At 41.2% G+C, this 20,311-nt stretch overlaps 2 protein-coding genes across 5 annotated transcripts; one reads left to right on the top strand and one right to left on the bottom strand.

Annotated features, from left to right (window-relative positions):
* The first annotated feature begins 1,309 nt into the window (after window positions 1–1,309).
* On the top strand, window positions 1,310–4,877 carry nphs2 (NPHS2 stomatin family member, podocin). 2 transcript variants are annotated; one of them, XM_031303945.2, is made up of 7 exons: window positions 1,310–1,773; window positions 2,200–2,303; window positions 2,789–2,861; window positions 3,073–3,155; window positions 3,278–3,537; window positions 3,872–3,944; window positions 4,407–4,877. In XM_031303945.2, exons 1-7 carry the CDS (start codon window positions 1,464–1,466, stop codon window positions 4,614–4,616), a joined length of 1,113 nt encoding a protein of 370 aa, XP_031159805.1. In that variant the 5' UTR covers window positions 1,310–1,463; the 3' UTR covers window positions 4,617–4,877. The 2 variants fall into 2 exon arrangements, with proteins under 2 accessions (XP_031159805.1, XP_031159804.1); XM_031303944.2 differs by having other exon boundaries at window positions 3,872–3,950.
* Window positions 4,878–4,907: 30 nt separating this feature from the next.
* On the bottom strand, window positions 4,908–19,141 carry axdnd1 (axonemal dynein light chain domain containing 1). 3 transcript variants are annotated; one of them, XM_031303937.2, is made up of 24 exons: window positions 18,879–19,141; window positions 18,181–18,338; window positions 18,007–18,110; window positions 17,672–17,765; window positions 17,188–17,273; window positions 17,024–17,080; window positions 16,731–16,839; window positions 16,102–16,223; window positions 15,687–15,827; window positions 15,370–15,489; window positions 14,813–14,933; window positions 14,073–14,174; window positions 13,769–13,935; window positions 13,509–13,578; window positions 12,965–13,199; window positions 10,955–11,171; window positions 10,602–10,695; window positions 10,108–10,298; window positions 9,736–9,826; window positions 9,382–9,516; window positions 9,189–9,293; window positions 6,706–6,794; window positions 5,559–5,698; window positions 4,908–5,450 (listed from the first exon to the last, which is right to left on the bottom strand). In XM_031303937.2, exons 1-24 carry the CDS (start codon window positions 18,949–18,951, stop codon window positions 5,335–5,337), a joined length of 2,937 nt encoding a protein of 978 aa, XP_031159797.1. In that variant the 5' UTR covers window positions 18,952–19,141; the 3' UTR covers window positions 4,908–5,334. The 3 variants fall into 3 exon arrangements, with proteins under 3 accessions (XP_031159797.1, XP_031159799.1, XP_031159800.1); XM_031303939.2 differs by having other exon boundaries at window positions 9,189–9,290; XM_031303940.2 differs by having other exon boundaries at window positions 15,385–15,489.
* Between the last annotated feature and the right edge of the window lie 1,170 nt (window positions 19,142–20,311).

Below are 20,311 nucleotides of genomic sequence, written 5' to 3'. Positions count from 1 at the left end.
GCTGTTTGCTCTTGACCGGCCTGCTTAGCTTCCGAGATGTACTTGCCGAGATCGGGCGTGTTCAGGGTGGTATGTATGGCTGTAAGCGAAAATAAAAGTAATGGTTGATTTACCAGAGCATCCGGTGTCCAGATATCAGGATGCACTATCATTTATTCACTTTGATTCAAGTGCCATATCTACTCATATCATACATTTGGCCCTGGACCTCTGACCAACCAACTGGATCTTCTGGGTTTGCACTTTGCACACAATTAGACTTACTTCCATCAGAAGAACATCTAGAATTGATTTTCAGTTTAATTAAGGATCTATTAGGGAGGATACTGTGTGTCATTTCCTGTAAAAACAGAGAAAAAAACTACATCAGCTCTTTGGAAAGGAGAGGCCTGAGTCTGCACATTCCCAATAAAGACACACTATGACTCCCTGAAAATAATGGACCCAGTGACACAAAGATTTAGAGGTATAAAGGTTGTAATGCAATTAGTGTGCATGTTTTATATTTTAAATGACGTGCACTCAAGTAGCATGTTCTATGAATGATTTAATGGCAATAAAATTAAACATTTCCCTGCAGGACATCCAGTGGCACGTGCCTCAAACAACTTTCCAAAGCAATGATGTCAGTGGCCATTTTAGTAGGCCATGTATACTTACATATATCTAGTAGATGTGCTACCATGCTGCTTACTAAAACTGTGAGAACTTTGAATTTTCTAGTTAAAGATTGAAACATTTCTGTACATCTTTTCTCTCTTAAAAAGTAAATGTGGGGATGTGTAGTATTATTGTTACGGGGAGGATTTAAACGTTTCTGTGACAGAATTAAAGGAATCAAGGTAAGGGAATCATTTGATTGAACTTGATACTACTGCAATTCTTTACCCTTGTTTGAGCTTTTGGATAAGAATAAGTAAAGAATAGCATTAATAAATTAAATTGAATATTGCCGAAATAAAGTCATACATCAATCCCTGGATGTTTTCATTTTATGTCTGATAAAGCCATTCTGAATCTGGGAAAAAGAGGGAGAGATTTACCTGTAGATCAAGAGATGATCTGTAGGCCTACATGAGAACTCATCATTACCATATCTTCATGTTTTTTTTTACATCATTAGCTTAACATTTTATTGTTGTTTGTTTGCTGCTTTGATAGCAGATATTGAATATCATGCTGACAAAAGTTCACTGACCCGAAATAATTTGAAAAAAGAAGGTGGTAAGTGGCACTCCCACTGCTGTCCTACTCCCACGTTCAAACAGTCCGCCTAATTTACCATCCATGTATTCTGTCTGATGCACAGTGGACGGCAGCACCACTGACTCATTACAGACCTCCAGCCAGAGGAAGAAACTCACAGCCGTAAAAGTCACACAATTTATTCTTCCTCTCTGCTTTCAACCAAAAAGAAAACCATCAACCCATCGAGCAGAAACATCCCAACAGCCATCACTCCTATGATCTTTACTGCAGAGCCTCCAGACAGTATGGAGAAGTCCTCCAATGTTAACCCGCCGAGATCCAGAATGACGCCCAGGAAGGAGAGGGAGAGCGGAGCCTCTGTGCCTCCCAGAAGTCACAGACACAGGCCATCGAAGGCAGGCCGGGTCCCAGAGGTATCATCAGTGAGGAAAAACAGGCTACAGAAGGAGAAGCCAGAGACAAACGAGGTGAAGGTGAGATCCACTGTGGTGGACATAGACAGCGTGAGAGAGGATGAGGTCAAGGAGGAGAACTCTGGGCTCCTGGAAGCAGCGGAGCAGGAAGGTAAGTCAAAGCCTGAAGAAAAGCCTGGTACATTGTACTCTACGTGCAGCTGGGGAAAGTTTAACAAAATCTTTCATTCATTTGTATTATGGGTTGTTTAGTTTTCCCTAGCTTGTTGTTCTCAAGAAATATGTGTGGCCTGAAATTTTCATAATGTTGAATTTCTTGAAGTATACGTTCTGGAAAAGTAAGTACAGATAATGAAATAAATAGTAATGTTAATTCAAGAATGTGATGACACAAATAAATTCAATTGGCTTAAATTAATTTGCAATTACTGCATTTTTTTTGGTCTTGACAAATTGTAACAAAAAAAATAATTCAGAAATCTTGGGAGCTCTTAGGAAAATTGCAAATTTACTCTTAATTTAATTTATTTTGAGTACCTCGGTTAGATTTCTTACTCAGTACTGTGGATCTCTGCAGGTCTGAAGCGCAAGAGCCTGGGAGTGTTTGAGTGGCTGCTGATGGTCTTCGTCTTGGCTCTGGTTCTGCTCTTCCTTCCTTTTTCCATCTGGTTCTGTGTCAAAGTACGAACTACACCACAGACCTAACAGAAACCAAACACTGCACAATAATCTGCTTACGAAAATGAAATGTGATTTCTTCAACAGAGATTATGCAAATGATTAGGTCAAGGAAAAACAACTAAGACACATGCAGTTTGTGATGGAGTAAAAGGGTGATAAAGGGTGAAAATTGTATCATTCAAGTTTAATCTGGCAATGGTAAAAATAGTTTCCACATTTTCCACCTACACAAGAAGTAACATAATTGGAAAAAATAGTGAAAATTGGGGATTTTTAGAATGAAAATGGGCTATTTTAAAGAGTTAGCATTTTCACCTCATAGCCATTGTTTAATTTCTAATTCAGCGTACTAGAGTTAACAGCCAACACAACAATGTCAATATCCTAAAAGCTGGCCTTCTTCTGTTGTATGTCAATTGGAAACTGCAGCCATCATTGTCTTCCATTCATATGGACTAACTGATGTCTGTCATTTTGAGTGACAGGTAGTGAGGGAGCATGAGAGAGCTGTGATCTTCAGACTGGGTCACCTACTGCGTGGAAAACCTAGAGGACCAGGTTGTCACCAATTACCCTTTTTATTTTTTATTTTTTACAGTTGACTTGCCAATTCTGAGGATGTGTGTCAGTTTTTGGACACCCTACAATTAGTTCAAATGTTTTAGTCATCTGCATGTTCTATCATACAAACAATAGGAAAATTATAATATAAAAAATGTCATTTTAGAAATCTGTCCTTAGATCAAACCCTTCTCCCTCCTCTCTCTAGGCCTTCTTTTCTACCTCCCAATCCTTGACGTGTGTCACAAGGTCGACATCCGACTGAAAATGCTGAAGGTTCCTCCCCACAGGGTAAGAAACAATAAACAAAAACACAACTGACATATACACCCCCCCCAAAAAAACTAATTAACCAAAGGATGATAAGGACTTAATTGCATTAGACTGCTGACTTCTTATACGTCTGTACCCAGGTGGTGACAAAGGACTTGGTGAGGCCAGAACTGAGTGCAGTGTGTTATTACCAGATAGAGAACGTGGCTTTGTGCAGCACGGCTCTGTCCAGTCTGACTACAGTGCTGCCGACTCTGGTCCAGTCAGTGGACAGAGACATTCTCGCCCAACACACATTCAGCCACATCCTGCTGCACAGGAGGAGGATCGGACAGCAGATACAAGCAGCTGTTGACTCTGTTGCTTGCCGCTGGGGCATCAGGGTGGAGAGAGCAGACATGTAAGACTGAAGATACCATTTGATTGTTGAATACTTGTGCAAAACAGTAGCTGGAGGAAAAAGCTCACACAGGGCCTGACAGCAAAACCTCATACAATAACAGCTGATGCTTTAAATGGCTAAAGAGAGTCAGGATGAGTTTTAAAGAAACCTTTCAGCCCAAAAGACTGATATACTACATGGTAGCAGTGCTTGTCAAAAAATGCATGAGTGGGCAAAGTAGTTTTCCTCTAAAGCTTTGATTTTTCCAGGTACAACAGCAAAGAGGAATGTAGAGATTTCTAGTGTGCTGTGATCTCCTTGCTGACCAGGCTTGTGTTTGATTTTCTGTCAGAGATGAGCTCAGTTTTCCTGTGGAGTTACAGCAGAGTTTGGCTGCAGAGGCCGAGGCCAAGAGACAACACCAGGTTAGAGTGAGTAACTATACCAGCTTTTTATAATCTGTGTGTATTGTTTTATATATTAATGCTTTTGTCAAATATTGCATTTAACTAAAGATTAAACTAAGGAACTTAATTATCAGCATTATTTCTAAAACCTTTGGAAAATAGATATAATTATACCGAGGGAAGACTATGTGTACAATTAGAACAAGTCTAACTTTGGCAAATCCTTGTGGTAGTATAAAAGACAGTAGCTGACAGCAAAGAAAGCCAGTGGCTGATATCTGTTCCAAAGCCTTCCGACACTCTGCCCAATGCACCATGGTTTCCGTTTCCATTTCAAACCATTTCTCTATGTTTTTCCAGCCTTGCATAGCCTTGGTTCAGCCTGCCAACTGAAGTTTACCTCTGCCTCTGTCGTTTCTGCATTCTCAGCAGTATTTGTAAAGCAAACGTGTTTCCAACAGCAGTCCGTTTTTCCTCCAGGTAAATGCAGCAGAGGGGGAGAGAGATGCCTGGGAGGGGTTCAGGGCTTCCCTCCGTCTCCTCCATCCTGCCCTGGTCCTTCCACTCCCTCCAGATCTTCTCGGCGTCAACCCTGATCTCTCATCCCTCCCACCCCCTCCTCCCCTTTCTGTGGAAGGAGAGGGAGGGACGACGGAGGGGGAACCAGATACAGACTCGCCAATGATGTGACAGATTGTTATGACATGAAAGCTTATTATTGTTGAAATGGTAGAGTTTCAGGAGATTTTGATCATGTTTAAGAAAGTAAATTTCAAGCTAAATGACTAAATGTTTATTTAAGTACAATTTAAAATAAGAGTTCATAATAAATGTATTGATGTGCTTTCGCACTGAAAGGTTTGAGAGCATCGACAGTAGGGTAACTGGGTTTGTGTAACAATTTGACAATTTCCATGTTTTGATAATAAAGGTCCAGAGAAGTCTAACTTTTTCAAATGTAATGCAGAAACTTTATTTTTCGGAAGGAAACAAAAACTAATTGAGAGAGACGATATCACAAGGTTGAACAAAACCACAGCAAGTCGTTATATAAATGGCAACATCATCCATTCTCATACAACAGCCAAGCAGTCTGAATATTGGACAACCTCCTGATACTGGAAATATCTTATACTTGGATGGTAGTGCTGGTGAATGATGCTTCTTGGTTATTCTAGTTTTTTTTTCTTCCCGTGTGCTACACTATCTTGAAAACTTTTGAGACAGTACATGTGTTGGTAATGTGCACCAGAAGTCATAATACCCTTTCCCTTATGGATGTGATTGTGATGGAGTGCAACAACACAAAAAACACATGAAACATAAAACCCTAGAAGCGATTTTAAAAATAACTGGACAGTCCCATACATGCATAAGAAGTTGTAACACCTCCTGATCCCATGTCAGATCACCGTTTCTTGCTCTTTTTGGTGCTGCTTGTTTGTTTGGCTTCAGTGGTGGTTTTCTTTGGAGGAGCTGGGGTTGTTACTGGTGGTGGGGAAGGTGGTGGGGTTTTCTTTTTCTCTGAAACACAAACAAAGACATGTACCACCATTAAGCTTTAATACTTTTACTGTTACTTTCTCTCTGTCTCAGTTAAAAGTTTCTAGAGTTTTTTTGTTTAGTCGGTACCTTCACTTCTTTTGGGCTCCAGACTAGACCGACCCTGCAGTTGTCTCTCCAGGTCCTGAATCTTCTCCAACGCTGACTGCAGGGCTTCCTCAGCCTTCAGTGCTCGCTGCTCGGTACTCTGGACCCGCAGCTCTGAATCCCTGACACACACATGGCAAGAACTCTAACATGGGTGTCCTTTGCACATCCACAAGTCAATAAAAGGCCATTTCTGAACAACCACAGACACTCGGCTGATGTGTAGTCTATATACACGATGTTCCACTTCAGGGATTGCTCCGGTGCCGCTGGAAATTCCGCCAGAGGTCCCTCATTTAGGCCGGATGTCCGTTACCTAGGGTTTTCTTTGTGTTAGCATTTTAAACACCGGTCAATTATGAGGACTATGGTTAACTGCTCCTCAGATCTCTGCAGGGTAAATCCAGACAGCTAGCTAGACTATCTGTCCAATCTGAGTTTTCTGTTGTGACTAAAACAACCTTTGAACATATGAATGTACACACGTTCTACCAAAACAAGTTACTTCCCGAGGCTCCGTACGTCACTTAGCGCTGCCCAAGACGATTGTGATTGGTTTAAAGAAATGCCAATAAACAAGAGCACGTTTTTCTCCCATCCTGGAATGCTGTGTGGACTCGCCAGACCCTCCTCCGCAGCTCTGTGGAGGAAGGTCTGGCAATGCGAGACTAGCTGATGTGTGGACATTCAACAAACTTATTTCTACAATGCTTGATGGTTACTAAACTCGACAGAAACATTTATATAATTATTTGTTTGTTGCCCTTCTGATGGGATTTTGCTTACTAAACTCCAAGTCTGAGAGGTGTAAAATTGTCTTTCTGACTAATTATGAGAAGTAATACAAAAGCATGGATGTTTAGCCACGGTGGTACTGGTAAATGCTGCTCATGCAAGCTTCCCAGTTGTTATTTTAAACAATAAAGAAACTACAATTCCTGTGTGGCACAAATGAGCCAATAGCCAGCGAGTATATGGACAAACTGCATATACATTAATATCATCCCTTTTTGACAGTTTGGGAGAACATAAGGGGAAGAAAAAAGTAAAAGGTGACGTGATTGATATATATTATCACAGCATTACAAAAATACATGCGTTCCACTCAACGATAAGAAAGTTAACTTACTGCAGTTCCTGCTGCAGCAATCCTACCGTGGTCAGATCACTAAAAGCTTTCTGGGCTTCTTCTGTTGTTGGGCATACAACCAGCTCAGGCTGACAGACAGAGCAGATGGGCAGATTATTCAACTCTATATACAGCATAGGTGTGATTGGCAAAGGACAAAAAAGCAGGAAAATATACGGCGCACCCATGACGCTGCGACAGCCCCCTCCCCCCCTCATTTTTAAAAAAAAATAAACCATTAAATGGCACTTTCTGGAGAGTTTTGTGCAAAGAAATGGAGAAATTGAGTCTTACATGATATGTAGGTATTAGGGCATTTAGCATTTACATTACTGTTAATCAGTCATCACTTGATCACACATTGCATTACCTTGTTATAATATAAATAATAGTGCCACATGAAGAGACAGTGCAGCATATGACAGTAGCAACAGCTGAGAAGATTTGGGTCTGTGGTGACCAGGTCCACCTCACACAAACTTCCTTCTCCTTACTACCACACCCACACCCACACCCACCCACACCCACACCAGCCCACATTACCACGCCCATGCAGCCCCACCCACGGACATTTACGGATTTTTAAACATTTAATGTAACTGGCAAACAATGCTTTCTACTTTTTAAAGAGCACACATTTATAACAAATTTTTATTTATGCCGTTTGTATGCTGTTACTGTCATTCTCTACAGTATGTAGGTATGTAGTATGTATGTTGTCACTGTCTGTTCAATTGTCCGTGTTTCTCTGTTGACACTGTACATATTAAGTTATAACTCTAACTCTGCAATTTAAATGTTTTTTATGGCTGTCTGTGATTATACTTCAGGGTTTTTCCTTGCTCAGAATTTGTCTTTGCGGGAACACACAAAGCAGGTGGGGGAGGGGGTCTGGGGGTCCCCCAGGAAATTCTGAGGGTAAATGACTTCAATTCCTGCATTCTGATACATTTTTAGGCACCAATTTATGGTAAAAATGTCAATATTTATTGCAAGGAAATCACAAAATTCTGGTGGCAGGTAACAATTCAAAATACAAAATATAATGGAATATTATTATATTCAGTAGTCCAGTAAGGAGGCTTTCACATCCAGGACATGGGCCAGATACAACAACACTTGACCCTAAAGTCCAGTTGTTTGTTGGATTGACTTAGGCTACTTAATCAGTGATGTTGAATATAGCCTTGAGTGTAACGGACCACCACAGTTCATACATACATACCGCGGATTAATTGCAGAGTTTAATCTACATAGTGTAAAACTACTACGTGAATGGGGCACAGCAGAAAGACAGAGCAGAGCGACGCTGCTTGTTCAGGGTTTTCATGTGTACTCCTAATAGGCCTACACTTTGCATCAGGCGTTAAAACCAACTGTACCGAATTAGACTACTATTTAACGCGAGATGTTTTTAACCGCTAATGAAACTGTCTCAATTTAATACTGATGCCGTCAGACGGCCGCGCGGACAGACAGCAGTCGGAGTTCCGGCAGAGCTCTGCGCCGGTCAGCAGCGGCTTCTCACTGTACAGCCGGTCCCCCAGAGCAGCATGATCACCGGGAGGGTACAGCCTGAACCCTGCAAACAGAGATCCCGTTTGAAGGTGACATGATTGATTTTGACTGAACGTCTCAATTTAAGTAACCTCTGATCGGGTCGTAGGAAATTAAGTAGCTACACTAAGTTTAAGATTAGGTGTTGCTTCAGCTGGCTAACGTTAGCTGTCAACCTCCCGACTAGCTAGTGATCTAGCGAGGATTAGCCCTTCAGACCGCAGTGGACTTCAGTGGACTCTCCATCCAATATCCCGACTTCGTCTACCACAACTGCCGGACTCTTTCAAATACATGTACTCCCTGTCTCCGCCGATCACTTGGTAGCGTTGGTCAGCTGTCAGCTTACGCCAGCTAGCTTCTGTTAGCTTCGACCGACTGACGGCTCGCCCAGCACATCTTTTCGCTGTAGAGCTCTTTTAGCCATGTTTCCCGGCTCAACACTAAGTTAGTGTGGGCCACTACCTTTCTGCACTGCCGAAAATGGTGCTCCTAAAATATTCCTCACTGCAACTTCTCAACGTCATCTGCTACATCGCTTCAGCTTGCATTGCCAACATGCAACAATATTGTCCCGTTGTCGGCTTCAGCTAAGAAGATAGTTCGCCCCCACACGTCCAAAATTCTTATTCAAATAACCTTCCGCAACGATTGCAGGCTCTTTGGTGAAGCTCTGCTTTGAATGAAGTTACATCGTGACAAATTAATGGACCACTTGCGGAGTGACATGAAGACATGAGTCAGAGTATGTTTACCAATACCCCCGACCTGTGCCTTGCGACACCCCCCCCAAAAAAAAAAAAAAAAGAGCTTAATTTTCAGGTCAGAAAAGCCGGATTTCCGGAATTATCCGGAAGAATCACACCCCTGATACAGTTAAAGGCATGCCACTAACACAGAAAAAGTGTGTAATTTCATTGTCTGACCCCATTCAGGTGGACACTCTTCTCTCCCAGCTTTCTTTGTGTAATGTTTCCATCATAGCTAATCAGCTTCACCACTGGGCTTTCACAAACTGTTAGCTCCCCCTGCTGGACAACAACAATAACAACACTCTTTTAGTTTTTTATACTGTAGTCAGGGCCACACTAATCAAAAATGTCTCAGTCGACTCCTCACCATGCTGTCTGCTGAAGAGACAGGGACATCACTGCTGGAGGCGGGGTCAGTCTGTCGGATGGGCAGCTCCACAGGGCTGCCTCCCAATCCTGAGCGCAGGATTATACAGGTCTCCGCCCAATCAATGCACTCCCTCTGAGGACAGACATAACAACAACACACACCACAGTACTCATGTAGGTTTGCTTAGCTTATCTTACCCTAGTCTGTAACTGCAGTATGCCTCCGGAGGTTTGTATTGTTTAAGCACACGAGTAGTAAAACAGAGCTGCTGTTCGGTCTCAAAATGGAAATTAGGTTTGATACTATCCGTTCTATGCTATTTATTTAATTCTGCATCAGAACTTTGTTTACCTGTAGCTTTTTGCACTCATTCATCTCATTTTCAGCCTCAACGTCATGTGAATTCTGCAGTATCTGCTCCTCCAGAATCAGTTTGCAAGAGCTGGAGTCACAAAAAACATTTCCTGATGAGAAAATCCTGAAGAAAATCCCCCTCTGCTGATCCATTCAACCTTAAAGTTACTAAACATACTTTAGCCATCATTTCATTTCTGTGTTGTTAGTTAGTATGTATAACATAAAGAGGTTATCACTGCCCTCTGTAGTAAAATTCAGTTCAATACTGTAAGACAACAGTGTTTACTTATTGTACCATGCACTAATCTCTGGTTAACAGCATCTGCCTAACAGCAAATTGTAAAAACGGGTAAAAACTTCTAGTACCTGCTGATGTATGTGGAAAAAAAGTTCAGTTTCTCAGCCAGCATCTTGGCATCCTCATCCAGTGTCTGTAGTGAGATGTTTGTAATGTAGTGGTGTTCCTGTTCTTGGTTGTGGTCCTCGCTATGGTCAGGTACCATGAGGAGCAACAGATCCAACATCCAGCGGGTCTGAGCCATGTGAATAGAACTGACCTGGGCGGAGAGGAAACACAAAAACTCAAGCGAAGCACTATGTAACATTAAAGCAAACAAACACATTCATTAAATATATAATGTAGTAAATGTGGTTAGTTTTGGGCACATATACGAGTAGCTAAGACACAACATCTTAAAAGGGTTTTTTCATTTGGATGTATTATCTGTGCAATATCGGAGCATCACATTCATAGAGCTGATGTATTTGCTCCAAAACACTTGATAGAAATGCACTTAAGTGACATTGTAGTTTTGAAACATTTTCAAAATGTGTGTTGACTAAACCTGGTTGGTACTGACCTCCTCACTAAGTCTTTGCTTCTCACCATCAGTGAAGTTGGACAGGCTGGTTATGAACTGCTGCACATTGTTTAACACCTTTTCTGTGTCTGTACTGGTTGAACAAACAAACACACACAACATAAACGGGAATTTAAATTTGTGAATTAAAACACATGTAGTCTTAATTTTGTGTCATAATAGATCACAGATCACAAGTGTTTGATTCACAAACATATAGAATACCAAATTTCTTGCACTGAAGAACATTCAAAATGTTTCATCCTAGGAGTATATTTACAAACTTATCTACAGAATGCTGATAAATTAGGCCTCTGCCTTTTCATTAAATCCAATAGTTTAGCCCAACTTACTATATGTCAAGCTTGTTTTTGTCCTTTTCGTTCTCTGTCTGTGTGCTGGAGACGTTCTGAAAGGCTTTTTCAGCCAAACTCTGCCAATTGCGCAGTGCCTTCTCCAGCTTCAGCCAATCAGAGATAGACATCATCTCTGGCCGTCCAATCACCGCACCAAGCTTGGAAACTCGGGACTCCATCAACCCGAGCAGTGACATGATCTCTCCGTGGATCCCTGAAACAGCATGGCTCAAAATCAGTTTCAACACTTAAGTCCATATCTTAAGGATTATAATGAGACCCATTACAGCTTTTGCCGATTGCTTACACACTTGCGAAATGTGGCTCATTGTGTCAAAACTCTTCATACAAGCCAAATAAGACACAACACTTGGAGATAAATGTCTCACTTCTATGTCAAAATGAAACTCTGCAATCAAAACGTAACAGTCCTTTATCAAAAACAAAATAAGATACACATGCACCATTTGAATCACTCTTTCAAAGCAGCAACAACACACTGATGTACATTATACAAAACACTGCTCTCTTTAGTACTTTGTATACCTATTTTCTCATACAGGCTTGTGTAAAAGACTGTTCTAGTACAGAACAGCTACTTACATTTCAATAAACGCAAAAATAGAAAGGCTTCAGAAAAAAATAAATAGTTAATTTTTTCCCATTGCAGGTTTTTACAACAAAAAACACAAAGTAGAATTACAGTAAATAATCCATACAATATGTTACTATAAACAAACAAAAAAACAATAAAATAATTGCAGTAGATTACAGCGCAATGATAAACTAAAAACTGTTTTGTAACGGATGAGGTGGATGGTTTATAGATCCTGCCTTACGTTAGGGTCTGGCCACATCACCGCATTCAAATCACAGCAATATCATCCCTGGTTATAGCCTGGTTGACACCAGACCCTTCTCAGTTGTAACTGAGAGTGGATCTGGGCAAGCTTCATTCACAGCCCATTTCAAAGGGGGCGTCACCAACGGACGCCGCTCAAATGCCTCTGGGCGCAATTGGATAGTCCTTCAACCAATCAGACCAACGATCCGGGTGACGTAGCAGCGACAACGGCATCAACGGGTTCCTAAGCTTCGGAGGCCGTCATGTTCAATGTAAACAAAAAGCTGCTTGCCGTTGATGCGCTATCGTCATCGTGTAAAGCCTGCCTCAACGGTTGTGATTGGTGCCTCGATTTGGAAAAATTGGAAATGGGCTTGAATGGGCTCTTGGCCAGACTGACTTGCAGAGCAAATCTCAAATTTGCCGGAAGTTCGTCAGGGTTTTCCCAGGCTACCCTGGTTAGGCAACGGGGGAAATATCGCCTTGCGCGCCGTATCACAAAAGAAGTGAGTTCACCTGAGGTCTATTTAAATTGCAGAGGTTCAAAGTGGTTTGTGTTCACTTACTGTAGGGTTAAGGTTTTCATATGTTTGGGTGTGTTGCCAATTTCAGATAGTGTTTTGCATTTTGAATAGAAGTATTTTCCCAATGATTGCAAGAGTTTTCATTCTTGAACAAAGTGTCTAATGTAAGAAACATTGTGTAGCGTTTGCAAGAAGTGTGTTGCGGAATTGCAAAGCAGAAAAGTCGTTTGTACTTTTGCCTTTGTTGTTGTTGATGGTTACAAAAGTTAAGGTTTTGATGGTTTTGTCTAAGCATTTACTTACAGTGTGTAAACAATCGATAAAAACTGTAAAACATTAGGAAAAATACTAAAGACAGATATAGGAGGATTCTGTGACTATAGCTTGTGCTTGTGTGTGTGTGTGTGTGTGTGTGTGTGTGTGTGTCAGGAACACACACCGTGACACTCACCAAGGTCCTGATTTTACAGCTTTCAGCAGTTCTGTTCGTTTACAGATATCCATTTGGTCAACAGTCAAGCAAAAACTAAAGCAGTGCCAGGTAAAAGTGTATACTTCACTTACCTGTCTGTAGGCCTCAACATCACAGTTTGTAGCTCATTTAAAATATTCAAAATGTTGTCTCTTATCGGCCCTCACCATTCTCTCCAGTGATCTGGGTGTCCAGCTGTTTGAGGAGATCAGATAGGACCCTGTCCAGTGCTCTTAGGGCCTGTTGGCCTTCACGGGGTTCCCCATCAGGAAAAGGGTGTCTTCTGAACAGCTCAAGGCTCATATTCAGCCATCTTTCCTGGACACGGCCAAGCTCGTTCAGTGTCTGCTGGCAGAAGAGCAGCTTCTCACCTTGGTAGCGGTCACACAGGAGGGCCAATGTCTGCAGAGTAAAGGAAGACAGATGAGGACTTTAGGACAACAAAAGAAAATTTGCTGTTGACTAGACATACCGTATGAAACTGATTTTAACATATCCACTAGATATTTGGAATATAATCTAAAAGAAGGATGCCAAAATGGCCACTACCTTATGAGACAGAAAAATACCTTAGACATGCTTAAAACAGCATACTAGTTTGTCCTAGTTGAAAGACTGTGTAAACATCAAGTGTTCAATACATCAGATAGATAACATCAATGACCACAGTGAGAAAAAACATAGACAGAGGAAGTAAATTTACTGTCTTACATTTGACCACTGCTTCAAATCAGCGTGAATGTTTTCCAATGAAGCTTTCTCATATTTTGGGTTAGGACACCTTAAAAGAGAGTAAGAGCATTTGGCAAAATACACACACTGATCAATCTCCTCTTCAATAAATTGCTCCCAATGACTATGCTAATTATCGACACTATACTGGGTGTAAAATCTCAATTATTTTTTTTGACAATTTTCCAGAAAATCCTTTTTTCTATAACTGATGGTACTTTGTCTTCGCTTGTCCTTACTTGTTCTGTGTGGTGCAGAAGGCGAGCCACTTGGCGATGCCTTGCTGGATTGCACTGATCTGTTCACACTGAGCATGCTCAGTCTTCTTCAGCTGGGACATGAAAGCAGTCAGCTGCTCTTTCCAGTAGTCACTAAGCTCCACGATGATATTCAGGTCCTCTGTGTCCTGCAGCAGGATGGTCACTGTCATAGTCAGAGTGTAATTGAACCACCAGGGATATTTCCAAAGAGTCATCTGGGGCGTTCGGTGTTTTTGCCATGAGCAATACAAAAAGTGTTTCAGAATAGGAACTGAATTGTTACCTTCAGAGTGAGGTAAAGGCTGCAGTGCTCAGCTGTCTTGAACCAGCTCTGCTCGATGATATGCAGCCGACTGATCAGCTGCAGCTTCTTCACACTGATCACCTGACAATCACACAAAAATCTGATCCTTACAACCCATAAATCATAGTGAGCAGCAAAGTGAGCCATATCTATCCATATAGTCTATATCATAGACTGTATCTATATGGACGACACCTCACCTTCCGCTTTCTTTGTGTTGGCATTCTAAATTTGATTATGAGGATTAACTGCTCCTCAGATCTCTGCAGGGTAAATCAAGACAGCTAGCTAGACTATCTGTCCAATCTGAGTTTCCTGTTGCATGTCTAAAACAACTTTTGAACGTACACGTTCCACCAAAGCAAGTTCCTTCCTGAGGCTATTTTGCAGAGGCACCGTCATTGTGTCCGGCGCCGCCCAAGACGATAATGATTGGTTTAAAGAAATGCCAATAAACCAGAGCACGTTTTTCTCCCCTCCCGGAATGCTGTGTGGACTAGCCAGACCCTCCTCCGCAGCGTTGTGGAGGAGGGTCTGGCAATGCAAGACTACTATCCATATATCCATGTTGATAACTTTCACATTACTTCTGATTCTACAAGCCAAAGTTAGTTATTCTATTATTTATTCTGCATAACAGCACACCAGCACCATCTCATGAAACTAACACACAAGGTGAGTCCAATTGAAAGAAAGAAACTCCATCATGGCTCACACACCTTGAGGGCGAGGCAGAAGGTGAGCTGGCTCCAGCAGTCTCTCTCCTCAGTCATCTGGAGCAGCTGAGCCTCAAGGCGACCCCTCTGCAGCTCATACAGCTCATGGTAACCCTGGACCACACTGAGAAGAGCACATGGACCATTTGAAAAGGGAACACCTGGTCACATTTGGTACTTTTGCACTGCGTGCTTACTGAAATGCTGCTGCTGCTGCTCCATCTCAGAATAAAATGTGCCTTAATCAGTTTTTTTCTCCCTCGTATCTATAATTTGAGTCTCTTTTATAACTTTTTAAAAAAGTAATAATTAAGGACTCAATAACCACTACTGTGTACATTACAACAGGGTTACACTGATAGCAGTACCCGGTAGCTAGTACATGTATAAGTAATTGCTTCTACAGTGTTTTTGTTGTTTTTGATCAAGGCATAAGTACATTTTGCTTGAAATATCGACCAGATAAATAAGCTTCATAATGTTCACGCTGGTGAATTTTGGAATGCATCAACTTAACGAAAATGTGACCTTGACTGACTGAACAATAGTTCAGTTCAGACCTACGAGGGACTGACTCTGAGTTGGTGTGAGTCTGCTCAAGCGCCCCAGCCAGCTGCAGGTGAGCGCGCTCCGCCTGCTGGGAAACAAAGGCATCATGGTCTCTGATTCTGGACAGTTCCCTGTGAATAGGATGCACACCCATAAACACACATTCCTCATATATTCACACAATGAGTAATGAGTGCTATTATTTTCATTTCTTGCATTTATTATTTCCTATTTAGATATAATCACTCTATGAACATGTTCCAGTGCATAACAGCACATAATAATTTTATTCATCATGACCCAGCAGCCTGGGACCTGACCTACGTACATGTTGAGCTGCTGGATGGATGTCTTGATGTGGTGGATCTCCTCAGTTAGCCGGCGGTCCAGAGCCCGCTGCGCCACTGTCTCAGTGTGTAGCGCTTTCAGACGGCTGGGGATTCGCTCGAGCAAGGACTGGTAGCGCTGTCTGGACACATACACACACAAGAGCTGATGGGAAAAAGGCTTCCTTGCATCATTACTGGAAAATATTTTCTGAAAATGTAAAATTTCTTCTAAACTATCTGTCAAAAAACGTTTCAGAAATAACTTGATGTAACAGTAACAAAAAAGGTAATATAGTTGCAGAATCGTGCTTTATTTTATGAGTTCTTATTTACATCCATATTTCCATTATCTGGTTTTAAGACTCATGATACTCCTTCAACAAGTGGTGCTGTCCTAATGTATTGGTTGCTAACCTGAGTTTGGCAAGCAGCTGTCCTCTCTCAGCACAGCCCACACTGACCTGCCTGATCAGTTCATGGAAAACAATGTTGTAGATGTTCTGCTCAACCTGCACCATCTCCAGCAGACCCTCCATCTGTAAGACATGTCATTGCACTGTTTCTAATAGGTTTAGATGGCTATAAGAAGAATCTCCAAGCACTTTTGTTTTTCATATACACATTTTACATCTCTAATTATGTTGTGGTTACCAGTCGAAAGTAACACATTCTAACAGTACACTCGGCACATTGTGTTTTCGATGAGGCAGGAAGCAATGCACATAAATGTGGGTGGTGATGGTGTAGTGGATATGACCCATGCCTTTGGTGTGGGAGATCCAGGTTCGATTCAACCAGTGTGTCCCTGAGCAAGACACTTAACCCCTAGTTGCTCCAGAGGTGTGCAACCTCTGATATATATATAGCAATTGTAAGTCGCTTTGGATAAAAGCGTCAGCTAAATGACATGTAATGTAATGTAATGTAAATATCCAAATCTGTATAAAAGCAGCCCAAAATCCTGATATTGCACCAATATGTATTTTTCTCTGTACATAAATGCAGCACAGCCATAGAGGCCAGATCAGCCTGCGTCTGTCTACCTGGGAGAGGTCTGTCAGCTCCTCACTCTGCTGATCCACTCCAGCCTTCTCCAGCATGTCGTCCATCATCCTCATCAACTGGACCACTTCCTGTCTGCCACTGGGCCTCCTGGACACTCAGAACATCCACACATCCCTTATCTTACCAGCACTTTCCCTGACCTAACAGTACACAGTATTTCCTACTATTAAGCTGTATCATTCCTAATACAGACAACAAAATCTCCCAGTGAAGGCTACGAGACTAAAGTTTATCTGTAAATTAGACAAAATCATGTTTTTTTTTAACTCACAGCGAAGGAAAGACCCGTAGCTTCTGCTCATCATCCTGTAGCTGCACTGTGAACGCACTGAGGAAGAGAAGCAACATGGAAGTTGAAAGGAATGTTTAAATCCAATGATAATATAAGGGTGCACAGTTAACATGAAGTATTTGAGCAAAATGAAGCAGACTCACTCCTCAAAAAACTCAAGGCTCCGCAGCCCTTTGTTTTTCACAATGTGATATTCTTCTGGGATCAGACTTTCTGAGACACTCAAGTTCTAAAAGATATGTATAGATGAATGGCAATAATTGTGAGTTTGAAGTCAGTACTACTACAGTAAATCACAGTATTTGTAAGACAACCGTAAAACGTTCTACTACTGATTATGAAAAATCTATTTGAATTTCTCTACAAACTTTTAAACAAAATTTCAAGTTACTGGAATACTGATCTAAAAGTATGGGATATCTGGTTTATTTGTCACATCTGTTTGATTTTGTTATGTTGTAGTTACTGCTTTTGATTTTGTGTTAAACCACATGTCCTGCTAAGAAAAAAAACTCTATCTGGTAAATTATGATACATTGAAAATGGAAATTAAGGCCCTACTTATTTTTGCCATACATGAAAATACATACAAAAGAAAATCCAAACAGGCCAGCCGAGACAGCTTACCTGCGTGTCTCCAATGCCACTCCTTTCAGTCAGTGGTGGGAGGGGTGTTGTCTTCCTCTGGGTTACCACAGCATCACACAGGAATGAAATATCCCTGTATAGACACCGTCCAAACAGAAAAGAAAGAAACATGCACATCTAGCCATTTTAGGTCATCTGCAGACTTTTAAAGACATCTAATGTTGCCCTGATTTTAGACTACTGACACAGCTTATCCATGTCATGTTTACTAGATATCAAAACACTACAGCCTGTTTTTTAGTTAAAATGAAATCTTTGGGGAAACGTCATAGTTGCAACAACAACGTTGCTTATGTCTTGTTGGTCTAGCTGACCTGCCGGCTCCAGTCAGGGACGTTGGCTGCTCCAGAAAGAACTTGTATTTCTTGCGTCCGAGCTGGTGATGCCAGACTGCATCCGGCCGTCTGATTCCACATCCCTGTATACAAAGTCATCTTAGGAACACTAGTGTGAACTGTTGTGAAGATATAAATGGAGGTTGAATGTACCTTGCAGTGCCGATGGTGTGCAGTGTGCCCCAGTGTGCTCCTGCTGCAGACAGTGGAGGTAAGGCTGACCAGCAGTTCATCTGGGATGATGTGGTTGTTGACAGGAGGAGGTTGTGTCTTCATGCTCTCTGCTGGGACTTGAAAATTCAGCTCTGCCACTGAGAAAAAAAAATCAAACTTAAACAAAACCAGTAGGTGTCTTGTGTGGAATATTTTAATTCCAGCTGGATGGAAGAGTGTTTGGGTAATCTGGAAAGCAGTACGTGATAAGATGATGTGCCATGCATTTCAAACAATGTGATTTAATGTTTATTTTCTCTCAAGAAACTATTTTCTTTCAAATTACACAAAAACGTCATCTTCCTATGATTGTACTTTCCATCAATAGTTGTAAATAACATCAATTGTTTACAACTATTGTTGTAATATTTGTGATGAGGATATAGCTATACGTGTGATAGTTTGAGTGGAGAAAGTGTGACTTGTGACGTTATTTATCTTTGAGAAATACCGGTAGTTAGCGTGTGACTGTAATTATCGATGCAAAGGCTTATGGCTGTAACGTTATCTATCTAACTTACTGTCAGTGTGAGGTGATGTGTGCCGTGCCACTGCCAATATGAGTAACTAGTGTCTTGTTTGTTTATCTTCCATCTGCTTAACCTCCCTACACCCCCCTGACTTTACGCTAACGTCACCTCTGGTGTCCAGCACTGGCTCCGGCCTCGATGAACTTGGTGCTGAACTGGCTCTCATAGACGTAGACATCATGCTGGACTCACGGTGGAGATGTTACCTTAATGTTTCGGCTATCAAATTCCGAGACTTTGACAAAGTAATTTGGACGAGAACCTAGTGTTATTTGCCAAAAAGTAAAAATACACCGTCCCTTCCCCTCTCCTCTGAGGTCCAACTTCCTGGTCGCGTTGCCATGGGAACGCCCTGCGCCTTCTGTGAAACACTAAAGTTAGTTCATTTTGATCCGAACAGGTAGGCTACAGCTACACACATCACCTCTTGTTTTGTAATCAGTTTCGTAAATGGAGTACAAAATAGACACACAAAAAAAAAAATAACAAAAAGAAAATATATTTTATACTTTATGTTACTCTATCTACATTTAGTGGAGTTCTATGATATCATATCTACAACAGAGTGATAGAGAAAGACACTTTGAGTGTACTCAAATAGCTAGTATAAGTACAGAAGTGCGCGATTTGAGACACACCTTAGCTCTATGGCTCTGATCTACAATATTTACAGGACACTGTCATGGTGAAGACAAATGCTGCGTTCCAGGCAACCCGTAACCCGTGTTTTCACAACCTTACCCGTGAAAGTGCCCTGGAAACGGCAGTCAAACCCGTAGCTAAACTTACTACTCGTGAACTCGTACCAGATCGTTGTACTCCCAGTTACAGTTTAGACGTCACACACACATAAACAACAATGTCGACCCTTTTGATGCTGTACAGATGCCGGTGATTAACTGTGAGAAATAGACATAAATAGGAAACGTAAAGTAATTCCACGCAGTGTAATCAAAACAATACACATACGATTGTGTACTACTACAGGTTATGTTTATTAAATTAAGCCCAAAATATGTTGCCGACTAGAAATCGCTAATATCAGCTAGCGCGAGCTAACGTCAACGGTAGGTAGCCCCTAGCTAACGCTAATGCTAGCTAGAAGGGTTTGTGGTGACTTTGCCTGGAACGTTACCAAGTTGTGAGTCGTGACTTGAAGTCGTAACTTACGGGCTAAAAATTGTGTCTGGAACGCAGCATATTAAATCATGTTCGAGATTTTAGCATTTAATCATTCAAATAAGTAATACTTCAACAATTAAGTTTTTGATATCTAAAATAAATCCCCCATTAAAATGCTTGATTTCAACCGTCTAAATACATTTTTATCTATCTTTTTTTTTTTTTTTTTTTTTTTTTTAAGAATTAGCTTCTTTAAATCAAATCAATAATTAAATTGTAATCAATGATTCTGAAAATAACTTTTTTGGAATTCTTTAATTCACTCCCATTTCTATTTTCCATTAGGCTACTTCTCAAAAATGGATCAATTGATTTTTGATATCAATAGGCTATTATTAGGCTAACCAATAACATGATAT

This window comes from Sander lucioperca, chromosome 11, assembly GCF_008315115.2.
Source record: "Sander lucioperca isolate FBNREF2018 chromosome 11, SLUC_FBN_1.2, whole genome shotgun sequence".
NCBI lineage: Eukaryota > Metazoa > Chordata > Actinopteri > Perciformes > Percidae > Sander > Sander lucioperca.
The sequence above is the reverse complement of the archived record's forward strand: the minus strand, read 5'-3'. Positions and strand labels throughout refer to the sequence as shown.